Consider the following 13942-nt stretch of genomic DNA (forward strand, 5'->3'; position numbering starts at 1 on the left):
CCTGGATGATGCTGGCCTGTTCTCCTACCTCATGTTGTCATGGCTCACCCCACTCATGATCTGAGGTTTACAGAAACGCTTAGACAAGAACACCATCCCCCAGCTGTCAGTGCATGATGCCTCAGCCAAAAATGCCAAAAGATAAAGTCATGTTGGGCAAGCCCCTGGGTTGGTTAAAGACCATGTCTTGGGGTGACGGTGAGCAGAGATGCTTGAGACTAGTATGTGGGGTCCATCCTCTGACAACGAGAGAATATTGGTTCTTCCTTTGTAGCAAGATGCTTCACTCTAGTCTGGAGGTTCTCAACCTGGGGTTCATGAATCTCCTGAAATGGTTTACATATTTTGTACATATACACTGGAAATCGTTTCCTGGAGGAAGAATTCACCTGTTTTATCAGATTTGCCCAAGGGCCCAGGGACAGCCCCCCCCCAACCAAGAACATTAGAAATTACTGTTTCTAATCTCTTTTGCTTTTTCTTCTGGATCAGCCATTTATCTGTGTCACTGATCATTAAATTTTGGGTTAGTGGCCCCGTCACTTAATCCTTGAGCCACCACTAACTAGTTGTGTGATTACATTTCCTCTACCACCCACCTCACAAGAGAATATGAGGGTCAAATGAGGAAAAGGTGAAAAGTGACTTGAACGTCCTGTACTCATGATCCTACCTCTAGCTACTCCTTGAGAGACACCAGGTGTAGAGTGGCATTTTCCAAATGTGTTCCAGGAAATGGTTGTCCCATAAGACCCTCCCTGAAAAGAGCATTCAGTAGTAAGGGGAGTTCGTGAAGCGTTGCAAACTATAGCCAGGCCTCAGAGATTTACAAACTAAATTAGTGTATTTAAGGCACTGAGAAAACGAAAGCTGTTTAAACTTTAACCCTTTGCTTCTCAGACTTGTTCATTAAAAAAAAAGGGTTCCAGGGAGCACCTCTTGGATAATGCCAGATTTCGGTCAGAATCTCGCCTCTTAGCAGCCATGATGTCAGACAAGTTACTTACCTTTTCAGGGCCTTGTGTCTTCATGTATAAAATAGGAGAGCATAAAATTCACCTCATGGTCCTTCCTAGGATTGTTGCAAGAATCAAAAGGTGATAAATTCAGTTTAAAGCACCTGGAAGAAAGCCCGATGCATGACAGGCAACCAGTTAACTGTTAGTTGGCTTGTCCGTCCCTAACCATTGTGAGTACAACATCTCCTGATTTATTTCCATTCACCTCCAGCTCACTGGTGCTCCTTTTTTGATTCTATAACTCACCGTGTCTGTCCACCAGCACCTTTGTGGTCACTCCATTTTTGGATGATTATTTGAAAAAATGTTTATCCATGCATTCACAACTTTGAGGGGTTTCTTTCTGTATGTCCACCATTTAACAGGCAGAGTTCTGGGGTGCGTTGTCCCTAATCCTTCAGAAGAGCTGCTTTGGCTTCTGTAAGGATTTGCTGACAAACTGCCAACCATCATCATCACCACCATTGTTAGCAGCAGCAGCAGCATCACAATCATCGCTACCATCATCTTCATCATCATTACCCTCATAATTCCTCACATTTTTTATTGTTCTACAAAAAACAGAGCATTTCCCCATCCATTATCTCCTGTGACCATCATGTTAGGGTTATGAAATAAACAGGGCAGATATTATTTCCCCATTTTACAAATGAAGAAACCGAGGACTAAGAGAAGTGAAATAATGTTCCCTGAGTCATATAGTTAACGAATGGAGGAGGAAAAATTTGAAACTAAGTCTTTTGAATCTGAGTCTGGTAATCATGGCCAGAAATGGACAGAGTTACTAGGAGAGCCGTGGGCAGGCTATGGAACACTTGGATTAATTTAGTCAAGGGAGAGCCAACTCTGGAGCTTGTTGTCTCTGTGGACTGTGTTATGTGGGGGTAGGGCAGGAATGAGGAGAGGTGGCCCCACAGTTTGGCCTGAGTCACATGGTTCATAGGCAATAAAATCCTCTAACATGTACAGGTGTCATGAGGACATTCTGCTTTGCTTAGCTGGGACACAGACCCCCCGATTGTCTGGTCCACATTGGTGGGCACTGGATGGAGTAGTTGTTTTATAACTCAGCAAGGAAGAAGAAGCTCAACTAACTCAACTAACTGTATGTCAGGATAACAAAATAGTTGGTGAGAGAAACTTATTTTTTATAGAAAAATTCAAGCTACTAAATACAGAAGCAATGATAGAATTAGAAAAAATCCCCATTTTGCCAAGCCTAATGGAAGTGGATCTAAGCAATGGTCATCGATGTGGGGAACTTGGCAATGAATGAGTCAGGCTGACACACCTTAACCCACCGATCCACCTCAGCATTACTAAAAGTGGAATCAGACATTGTGTGTCTTGTGATATGATGCAAAAGGAAGTGCACTACATCACCTGTTAAATTTTTTTTACCTATTAGATATTTTTGCCAACTGACTTGAATTCTGAATTTCATTCAGCGTCTAGGTCTAACTAGAGTTTAATAGGAAATACAGAGGATAGAAGATTATGTTAGACGACACCACAGGGATGCAGTCAGACAAATCCAGATTATGGGGAATTCTCCAGGATAAATAACTCAATTTCTTTAAGAAGTAAATGGCAGAAAATGCAGAGGAGGGGAAACTGTTACGGATTAAAATGAGACACGAGAAGCCTATCAGATCTGTCTTTTAAAGTAATGTGTGGACCCTGTTTGGATCTTGATTTAGGCAAAGCAACTGTAAAAACATACTTTTAAAATAATTAGAGAAACCTGAATACAGGCTGGATATTAAATACCATTAATGACTTACTGTCACTATGTTATTAATGTGTAACTATTAATATTTATTAATGATAGTTTTTAATAAAGATTATTATGATTACTATAGTTTTTATAGAAAATACCTTATCTTGAAGAGATACACGCTGAAGCATTTATACATGAAATGATACGTCTGGGGTTTGCTTGAAATTATTGTTAATGCCATCGAGTCAATTCCGACTCCTAGTGACCATGTGTACGGCAGAGTGGGACCCTACTTGGTGTTTGGAGCCATCCTCTCACCTTCCAGCGCTGTATCAGGCAATGCTCTGCTACTAGTCATAGGGTTTTCATGGCATATTTTCTCAGAAGTGGTGGCCAGGTCCTTTTTCCTAGTCTGTCTAGTCTGGAAGCTCCGCTGAAACCTGTCCACCATGGGGGACCTTCCCGGCATTTGAAATACCAGTGGCGTAGCTTTCAGCATCACAGCAACACACAGCCACCACAGTGTGACAACCCACAGACGGGTGGTGTGGTGGCCTGACCGGGAAATGAACCGAGGCCACGACAGTGAGAATACTGAATGCTAACCACTAGACCACCAGGGCTAGCTTTGCTTGAAATACTCCAGCAAAAGAAAACAAGAAGAGGGGAGGAGAGACAAAACAAAAATGTCAAATGTTGATCATTCTTGAAGCTGGGGAATGGGTATTTGGGGAGATTCCCTATACTGTTCTCTCTACTTTTGTTATGTTTGAAAATTCCTGTCACGAGCCTCCTAGACCAGCAAGCCCTGGGACATTTGGGTGATACATGCGGAGAGATTTCACTTGGCTCAATTTTCCTCTTTCCAAGGCTTCCCCTCCTTTGGGAAGAAGAAGTCTCCAGGCATGGGATTGAGAAAGCTTCAGTGCTTCGAGTGATGCTGAGATTCCAAAGAACAAGGATTATTTTCAATGTGATTCTGGGCTGCTGCCTCTGTGTTACGAGTGTGCTGGCTCCTGTAAGTGGCGGGCTTGGTGAGGTTTGGGGGACTCCACACTTTAGGGATTAGCATGTTCAAGTCCATGCCAGGAATTGCTCAGAAAATGAAGACCGTTTTGGGACATTAGAGCTAGGAATGGGAGTGTGAGTTCTGCAGCCACTGCCTGGGTTCATACCTTGGCCCTGCTGCTTAATTGCTGGGTGACTTTGGGCAATTTGTTCACCTCCTTTGTGCCTTAGTTTTGTCAAGGAACCCCCAGACACCTTCGGCGGTAGACCTCATAGAACAGTCATGTGTAAAATGGAGAGCATGACGCTACCTGCCTCAGAGGGTGACATTAAATGAGAACAGTAGATAGAGCACTTAGAGCTGTGCCTGGCTCAGTACACGCTAGCTGCTTTGAGCAATGGCAGAGCAGCTCTGGAAATGTGGGGACAGGAACTAATGGTATCCTCTGTGGACCATAGTTGGGATGAATTGGCTCTGACTATTTCCTGTCCTCCAGCTCCTCAGCCCAAGACTCTTGATTGCGGAGAGGGAGTCTGCTTGCCCCGGCTGGAGTCACATGCTCACTAGCTGGCCAGCAGAGGGTGGGCCACTTTTGTTGACAATCCAGCCTAGACTGCATGCAGTGGGGCAGGTGACAGTCTCCCCAGGGGAAAACCGAGGTGCTGTTACCAGCTAAGGGAGAACAGATGCGGGTCAGGAAGAAACAACAGCTGATGACACCACGGAGACAAGTTCCCTGAGTGACAGTTAGGGTGCTGCATATTCTCCATTTGCCCCTTCATATCCACTCCCTGCCATTGTCCACCCTGCCCTGTGCCCCTGTGTGTGGCCTGTGTGGATCACATTAATGGGGTCCCCCTGCCCTGTGGCCTCTGGTTGGGTTGGACCAGTGGGAGACACCAACAGGAGACTGGAGGGAAGGAGCAAGTGAGGGCAGAGTGTGTAATCCTCTGGCACCTCCCTCCCTGTCACTGGAGGTCAGTGAGTAGACTCCTGTGAGGAGCCTTTCTGTATGACTCTCTCCCTTTGGGTTCCAGTAACCTCACCATCCCATCTCCCCTTAGGTCTGGGGAGGGAACAGTTCCCTGCTGTCACTAGCTCCATGGTGCTCCACCATCCCTGGTTGGATTTCCTAACTCTGCCCACACCTTGTAAATAGTCACTTTATTAACTCCTGAAATGCCCTGTGCGTGTGTGTCTTCTGGTTCCTGTCAGGACCAGCCACGAGGTGGCGGAGCTGGGATTCAGATCTGGGTCAGTGTGACCTCTGAGTCCCCTCCAACTGGACTGTGTCCTTCCTGAAGGCAGGATTGTGCTTGAGTCAGTTTTGACCATTCAACAAGCCCCCGACATTGACCTGAGGACCTCCCACAGCCCACGTTTGAGATTTGTTGCCTGAAAGAAGGACTGGGAGGCCTGAATGATCCAAACTCCTGCTTCCTTTTAGATGCTGCTTACACCAAAGATCCTGGAATATTCCGAAGAGCAGTCAAGGAACATTGTCTATGGAGTGGGACTCTGCTTTGCCCTGTTTCTCACCGAGTGTCTGAAGTCTCTGAGTCTGTGCTCATGTTGGGTCCTCAACCAGCGCACAGGCGTCAGGTTTCGTACAGCCATTTTCTCCTTTGCCTTCGAGAAGCTAATGCAATTTAAGTCTCTAACACACATCACCACGGGAGAGGTGAGTGACTGGGACTGCCCACCGAGGCCATCCTTCCCTGCTGCTCCTCCAGACATCACTGTCCTGGGGCCAAGGGAGGGAGAAAAGGGAGTTAGGAGAGGAGAAAGACAGAGGAAGGCAGCAGTTCCCAGGGTGAGTGTTGATAAACATCAGCAGTTGCCTCTGGGGTCATAAAAGCAGGTCAGCAAGAACCCAGGGAGATGCCACTTTCATTCTGAGGACATAGAGAGTATTTAGCCATTCACTCAACAAGCAGTAACACTGCCTACTCTGAGCCAGGCCCTGTTCTAGGCCCTGGGATAGGGCAGTGAACAAAAAGACACAAATTCCGAGTAGAAGCACGTTGGAAAGTGCAGCCCCTCAGTCAGCCTGGGGAGGAGGGTATGAGGACTTGATGGCTCAGGGAAACCTTCTAGGGAAAGCAATCACAGAGAACCACTCTGAGTGTTAATTTTCTTCTCTGCAGAAGAGGAGTTCTTAGAGCTGCCTGGTGATTGTTATTGATGTGTCAGTTCCTGCTCTCCCTACAACATGATACACACAAACGTTGACTGACATTGGAGGAAGATTCTCCAACTTATCACCCATAGCCACAGGGGTGCTGGAATTTGATATATGTAATTTCAACTTCCCTATTTTTCTGTGGCTTAGCAGTTGCCTTGAGGAGCATGGATTTCTTTTGTACTGAAACAGGCATTTTAGTTTTTGGAAGAGGCAGCACTGCTTTGGCTCCTTACCCTCAAGCCAAACCCCTTCATGATCTGGCATCAGGAACTTTCTGCCTCCTCTCTTCCCATATCCCCTCCTCTAGCCCTGGGTTGGTTTCCTCCCCTCCAGCCAGGCTGGGCTAACCTCCAGTCCTCCAACACACCAGGCATGTCCACCTCCTGACAACGTTTCTCACGTCACCCCCACCGCTGCCCTTTGAAAATCCCATTCATCCTTCAAGGCCCAGTTTAGATGTCCTCTCCTTCCTGACAGTACCTCTACCCCCACCCTCCACCCCCACTCCACACCAAGCACAAATCTGGCTGCTTCCCTCCTCTGCACCCCCTTCAAAGACAAGAACCATTTCAGATTCACCACTCTGTCCCTCAAAAGGCCCAGCATCCAACTTACGCAGGACTGTTTTCCACAAAATGCCTGCTGAATTAACCATTGCCACCGAGTGGATGCTTTCTCTAACCTCGAGTGCTAACACACATTAGATATTTATTGTTATCATCATTACTGTTATTCTTCACCATTTATTTAGTTCTGTGACCTTAGACAAATTGTTCAGCCCCCTGAAGCTGTGGAATAATAATAGGACCCACCTTCTGGGGTGGTTGTCTCATAGGATGAAATGAGTTAGTATGCATGCATTGTGTAGACAGTGGGCGTGATTCACAAGTATTAAACTGTATTATTAATTTCTGTTAGGCCTCGAATACGGAGGATGCACTTGGCTGAAGTGAAAGGGTCCAGGGCAGCCCTTCTTCCTGTTTATTTCAGGAACGTCAGCATAGTGATTGCAAACTTCCTGAAAGCCAGACATTGTCCCTAGTGCTTTACCTAGTTAGCTCAGTCAGTCCTCTGACAACCCTCTGAGGTCGTAGTTTCTCTTAATTGTTCCCATTGTCACAGTGGTGGAAATCAAGGCACAGAAAGAGTAGGAATCCTGTAGAAGGTCACGCGGTTGGTAAGCAGGAGAGCCTGACTGCAGAGTCCAGGCTCTGAACCAGTGCCTTTACCTGCCTCGCGAAGGAGACCTTCTGCACTGAGGCCTGCCCTGGTGCCTTTTGTGGATGTCTCTGTTCTGAGCACCTGCTGTATGCAAGGCCCAATTTCCCAAACCCCTTCATAGAAGTATAAGACAAGGTGGCCCCTTTGGAAGTGGAGACGGAAGTAGCTGCTCGCGTGAGGATTTCGAGGGTATTGCTTCCACAAATTTTATTTTAAAACTAAGCTCAGAAACACCTGAATACGCTCCGCTCCTTTGGAGACAAAATAAAATAGTCTAGATGACTTCCTTGACCTGTTCTTACGACTTTCCTTATGCCTGGAGGAAACCGCCATTGTCAGTTTGGCTTGTGTCCTTCCAGGCTTTGTAAGGTATATTTGGTGCACATGTGAGTTACCCGTAGACAACATATTGTATTTGGTGTGTGTGTTTTTACATAAATGATACTGCATTTTGCATAGTGTTCTCCAATTTGGTTTTACCAATAGAAACTGCATAATATAGACTTTTTGGGTGAGTTCTTACATCAATGGTACTACATCGTTTATGTTGCTTTGTTGCTTTTTCTCCCACCTCGCCATGTCTCGGCTCCATGTCCCACAGAGATCCTCCTCATCCTTCTCCATGATGCTTCCTCATCATTATGGCACTTTCTTTTTTCCCCCATTTGAGTTGAGATATGATTGACACATAAGATTGTGTTAGTCCAATATACATAATGATCTGGTATATGTACATACTGCAAAATGACCACAGTAAGTTAACATCCATCACCTCAGATAGTTACAACTGTTTTTCTCGTGATGAGGACTTTTAAGATCTGCTCTCTTATTAGAATGAATAGAAGAGAATAGAATTAAATGGCATAGGATAGAATAGAAGACTACATGCCACTCTCTGGACTCTGGATGTTGGTAGTAGCAGCAATAATATAGTAAAACAGAACTTTTATTGAGCACAGTCTACATGTGCAGATACTGTACAACTCATGGCCAATCTCACACCATACACAGTAGGTATGATGATTTCAGCTTTTCAGGTGGAGAAGCGGAGGCTCAGAGTGGCAAAGTGACTTGTCCAAGGTCACACAGCTAGTTAGAGGAGAGGTGTGCACCTAGTGTGTCTGTCTCTGCTGTACCACCCCGCCTTTCAAGCCCTCCTGCAAGGAGAAGACATGGTGAGGCACCTGCCACGTGCACGTGTGGCCCCTTCCGGGCACCTGGAGAGCTGACCTCTGCCCACGGGCTTGCTGTCTTGCAGGCCATCAACTTCTTCACCAGCGACATAAACTACCTTTTAGAAGGGACGTACTACGGCCCCCTGATCTTGCTCGCCTGTTTATTGCTGATTGCCTGCAGTGTCACCTCCTACCTCATTCTTGGACCCACTGCACTCATTGCCACTGTTTGCTATCTCCTGATCTTACCGCTGGAGGTACCGTCTTTCTTTGCTGCCTGTTTGATGCTGGCCGTCCCCCAGAACTCCCGGGGCTCTGGCATCTGGGTGCTTCTGAGTGGGAGGGGTGACGCATTGACTGTTCGTTCCATTGTGGTTGAGATTCAGCCTCAGTTCCCAGCTCCAAGGCTTCTCTGGATACGACGTTGGCTGAGCACATAAGAGGTGACTCTGACTGATGTGCGAGTCTACCTCGTAGGCTTCTGTGAGGGAGTATCTGCTTCACAGACTTCCCTCAGAAGGGATCCTCTGTGGGAGGGTTTTGCTGCTTCTCTTCCGCCCAGACAGGGCTGATGTAATACTGCAGACAGCGTTTAACATCTGGCTGAGCACAGGATAATGGGGGAAGGGAAGCAAATTGGCTGCCAAAGATTCAGGTGAAATAAATTGGGCAAAATAGGAAGGGACTCTTGGGTTAAGTGGGCTCAGAATTATCGCGTGTTTTCCTCCCTCAGCACGGGTACTGTGATCAAAAGGTGATTGTAGTAGTTAGAATGTTTGGGATTCCCAAAGGCAGAGGAGTCACAGTCCCAGCCTGGCTTGGGACCCAGGAGAGAGGGGCCTCCAGGATGTGGGTGGCAGGTGTCCAACCCGATGGCACTCCTTGGATAGCAGCTGTGGGAGGGAGAGTCATCTAGAGGTGCAGGGGAGGTGGGATGTATAGTGAAAACCCCAAAGATTCTGATATACTCCTGAGGTTGAGAATCCTAAATTGAAGAGTTTCTCTGGTCCCAAAATAGGGCCCTGAAAATGCACTTTAAATAAAGATATAGCTTCCTCTGCTCTTTGCCTTTGTGGTCTGACACTGGCCCTGAGAAGCAGCAGCTGATTTCAGGGTGAGGAATCCCAATTCTTTGAGGAGAATAGGTCAGGGTGCTGTGCTTGCAGAGGTTGGAATCCAGCCTCGGAGGGCAGGAGATGGCACCAGGAGCAAGAGGGGGAGCATTTGAGAGTCTGCAGCCAGGGACTCGTGTGCTTGGCCCAGGCACACGTCAGAGGACCACCCCCGAGGTTTGAGGATGGCAGTGGGGGCTGTGTACCAAACACTGTCAGTGGGACTCTCAGGTCACACTGCACTCACAAGATGCAGGGTTAGACTGAACCATTCCTGCACCATTGGAGTCTATCTTGAGATAAAGCTGGAAGAAGATAGGGGTGGAGATGGCGTGTGGATTGGAATGTCCCATTCTGGGATCCTCAGGGCCGAAGGTGGTTTGCCACAGTGAGGGAAGGTCTCCAGGAGGGAGTGAGGCATGGAATAGGCTTGAAGCCTAGGTAGATTTTGAATGTTAGAAAAGAAAAGAGCATCCAAGGCAAAGAAGAATAAATATGATCTTCGCAGCAGTGATAGGACCAAGCTATGTCAATGGTAGACAGAGCTCTCTCACGTGTGTTTTCTGTGCTTCACAAACTTTCCTCCTGTACCAACGTTAAGATTTTGGGCACTATGCCAGCGGGGAAACTGAGCCTGTGGTGGGGGGAGACCTGCCCCCCAGTTACAGAATTCCCAGTGGCTAAGCTACAACAGGAACCAGGACTTCAGACATGAAGACCTGAAGATGCATGCCCTTTTCTCCAATTTTTCCAGTCTCCCCAGTGCCAGCTTGGCCTCTGCCAAATGAAGCACCTGCTTGTCGGAAGCTGCAGGCTGGCTCTGTGGCTTGATGGGGGCCTCAGGGATGGGGGCCTCAGGGAGTGAGAGAGCAGGACAGAGCTGTGACCCTCACTGCCTCCTTCCCTCCTCATCCAGGCCTTCACCATGGTGGCCATGTTGAATCCCATGCGGCTGCCGATGTTGTTTGTGCCTTACACAGTCACAGGCCTCACAAATTCCAAGACTGCAGCGGAGAGGTTCAAGGTGAGTGTTCAGACGACTGGCTGCTTGGCACTCAGCTTGGCTGCTCCTTTGCCTCAGCCCCCATGGTGTCCCTCTTGAACGTGACCCCTGGCCAATGCAGAGTCTAGACTAGGTGGCGAGGGATTGGCTAATTCAGTGACCTCCTCTTCTCAGGCTGGTGTGGGGGCTGTGAATGTTACCCCCAAGGGGGCTCGCCTCCTAGTGAGTTAAATAAGACTCTATACCAGTGGAAATTGTCTCACAAAGTAAAGTGTATTTGAAGCAAATAGGAGGCCATGAGGAATCATTTCCAAAGTCATGGTGTCCCAGAACAAAGGGAAGCAGGAAATTTTATTTTGGTTGGGGAATGCATTTTCAAAAGGGAGAGGCAGGTACACTGCAGATTATGGTAATGAGGCTTAGTCTCCTCTTGAAGAGATCTTCCCATTAAAAATAAGGCAAAGTCCTGGGCGTAGCTCTTGTAGGGAGTCTTGGTTAGCTTAAGGGTGGTTGCTGGTTGTGTCTCCTTGACATAAAAAAAACAACCTGGAAAAACAGTTAAATGCTTCCAAACCCACCCTTGCGTTCCTCGGGGCACTAGTTGGTGACAAATCCCCCCTCTAGTTTTATCCTGTTCCTCATTCTTGAGGGGCACAGGTCCAAAGTCCATCTTCTGTAACTGCTTCCTGCTGAGCATGGCTGTTGTCAAAAGGACCAGTAGAGGAGCAGAATTTACAGCTAATCTTATATGTTTGCAGGTCACCAGAGGCATAGCCCCAAATTGTTCGTAAGGTTAGGCCTATATAGTGGAAGCAAGCAATCAGGTATTTAATAAGAAGCATTTCTATGGAAACAAAAGAAAAATAAGGTTAGTGGTTGCAGCAAGTTATAAACCAGTTTCTGAGTTCAGAGGACAGCCAGGTCAAAATCAAAGCATCTCTTGTAGCTCCCCTTTGAGTGGCTTACACAGCAACAGGCATGCTATCGTGGTGATCACTCTTAAGTTTATATCAAGTTGTTCTGCTTCAGTTTGCAGGGCTTCAGGAGAAAGTGCAGGTTCAGTTCTCAATGATTCCAAATGAAACTGATACGAAAGAGGAAAACGTTAGTTTGGAGATTTGTAGCCAGATATTTCAGGAGACTAGAAGAATTCAGGATCCAGTCCAGTTAACAGATACAAAACCAAAACCTCAAAGACAATTAACAGAACTGGGATCTAATATCCACACATGTGTACTATAGTTTCCACTAAAATAACCTTTCTCTCTAAAATCACCCTCATTTTTATCAAAGATAGCCAAATGAAGACTAACTAGTTTATAAAATAAGTTTAGTTTCAGTAAATTTGGCCCAATTATTTACATACGTACAGCAAGAATAGCAATTGATCCTACAGGCTCTTTTATATCTGCTTTGCTGGAACTTTTAGTAAGGAATCTCAGATTGAACTTCAAAGGCCTATTGAGGCCAGGAAAGCCAAGCCAACGGTTTTGCCATCAGACTTCACCTACAATGCCTACAAATTTGGGTTAATTCCTCTCTTCTTGAGGTCCCCCCAAATACTGAGGTTCCTTGCACCTGCCAGATAAGTGATATTCCTTGCTCACCTGGGTAAGATTGCTTGGAACTTCTGTAAACAAGGTATCAGGGCAACATTTCCAAGTGGCTTTATTCCAGAAAGTCAACCTTTATTCCTCAAAATCTGTCTTGTCATATCTGAGTCTGCATGTTTCTCTTAAATATGACATTCCAGCCAAAGCCTTTGTCATACAACCAATGTTTCCAATTGTGTCCTATTATAAGGAGAACAGATTCTTATTGAACTTATGCAAATAACTATATTTCCATGATTTAAGAATATTCACTTACTAAGAGTTTCCAAATTCTGGAGGGATCAGGTAGAGAGAAAAAGATAAATGTTCAATTCTGCTCACAAAGGTATAATTTACCAAATTGCTATAAGTCATAGTTAGCTTGAGAGAGAAGAGAAAAAAAGTTTCCTTAAATCTGAAAAAACAAAACATTTAAAAAATCAGCAATATTTTAAATGAAGTTATAAAAATTATAATCATCCTCATCAGTTCATTCAGTCCTGTGTCATCAATTCTTGATCTTAATCATCTGTTAGCAGTCTTATGGGGCCATTAGTTTCTCTGTTAGTGTTCTGTAATTTCTTACCTAGTTCAGTTTTATAATCTGAAAGTTTGTCAGAATCCTGTATTCTAGAGTAAGGGCCAGAGTCCTTTCCATGAATCTCTCTGAAGATGAAAACATTTGAAAAAGCGTCAGAGTAAATCAATAACTGTCTGTAAACAACAAAAGACTTAAAAATGACAATTGACAAAGAAACTTGGTTATTTCTGTGACATACAACACTTCAAAATAATAACCAGAGTTATGACTGATAACCAGGACAGATTGGGAATTTAGGAATGTTATATAATTTTAAAACACTTACAGCAATAACATTTACCCACATAATACCCCCAAGAGGGTTTATCATCGCTTATTTGACAATGCTGCCCATGTAATTTAACATACCAAATAAGCCTAATAATTTTAGTATCTTCCTCCTTATAGGAAGAGAGCAAATTTCTTTGAGGAGTCCCACGGGCCCTCTGAAAATTCTCAAAGGAAAAGAAAAATATTTTTCTTCTTCTTCTTCTACACCAAAAGAAAGACTTCCTTCAGGATTTGAATATTTTTTGTGGTGGAAGCTTATCAAAAATATCAAAAGATTTTAAAACACATGATCAAGTAGAAAACAATGCTCACTGTGAAATAATTCTCAGTTATCCATTCAATAAAATCGACAACAGAAACAGTCAAGGGCAAACAGAGAGTTAAAACAGTCAAAAAAAAATCTTAATAGAGAGACCGCAGTCTTTTTGAACATAGGAAATTATTTTAACAAAACATAGTTTTTCTGTCTTTTAGGTAGACTTACTCAAAGGTAAAGAAAAATCTTCTATAACCTCTTTATCAAGTTCAAGAAAATTATCCTGTTAAGAGAAAGAAGACCAAATTTTAATTTTGCACCAGCTTACTTTTGACATTAAAACTCATTTACTTAATTGGATTTTGTTTAATCTTAGCCAACTTGACCATGCATAAAACTCCTCAGGGTTTTACCTTTACAAACTCTCTGTCACTTTTTATATTCAGAATTTGTCCCAGGCCTTCTTTTCTTCCCTTCTAGTATTTTAGAACAAATTTACCTTTCTTAACAAAGCAAACAAAAATATTTCCATTATTTATACTTTCTTTACTGAAAACATATCTTACTTTCCTTGAACACAAACATATTTTCCTTAATTTTTAGTATCTTTAATCACATATTAGAATTTTAACCCTTAGAAACCTTAATTTTTAAGTAAAAACTAAGTAAGCAATGATAAACTTTCTGTCACATTAGCCTTCCATGACCTGACAAACCTACAAATACTTTTCACAATTTCTCGAAACATGTTACTTTATAGTGCAATCTTAATAAAACAC

The 13942-nt window shown here is 44.6% G+C and overlaps 1 protein-coding gene across 8 annotated transcripts in view; it reads left to right on the forward strand.

The window, feature by feature from the left end:
* Window positions 1–13942, forward strand: part of LOC106802042 (ATP-binding cassette sub-family C member 11-like) — a 237753-nt gene that overhangs the window by 867 nt on the left and 222944 nt on the right. For 7 of the 8 annotated variants that reach the window (XM_087420303.1, XM_087420299.1, XM_087420298.1 and 4 more), the window contains exons 2-5: window positions 3610–3757; window positions 5196–5429; window positions 8413–8586; window positions 10358–10465. In XM_087420303.1, the coding sequence (XP_087276429.1) occupies window positions 3610–3757; window positions 5196–5429; window positions 8413–8586; window positions 10358–10465 (664 nt within the window). The remainder of the gene's footprint in view (window positions 1–3609; window positions 3758–5195; window positions 5430–8412; window positions 8587–10357; window positions 10466–13942) is intronic. The other variant, XM_087420304.1, reaches the window with a different exon arrangement.

Source organism: Ceratotherium simum, chromosome 30, assembly GCF_057802395.1.
Source record: "Ceratotherium simum simum isolate JZ-2026a chromosome 30, ASM5780239v1, whole genome shotgun sequence".
NCBI lineage: Eukaryota > Metazoa > Chordata > Mammalia > Perissodactyla > Rhinocerotidae > Ceratotherium > Ceratotherium simum.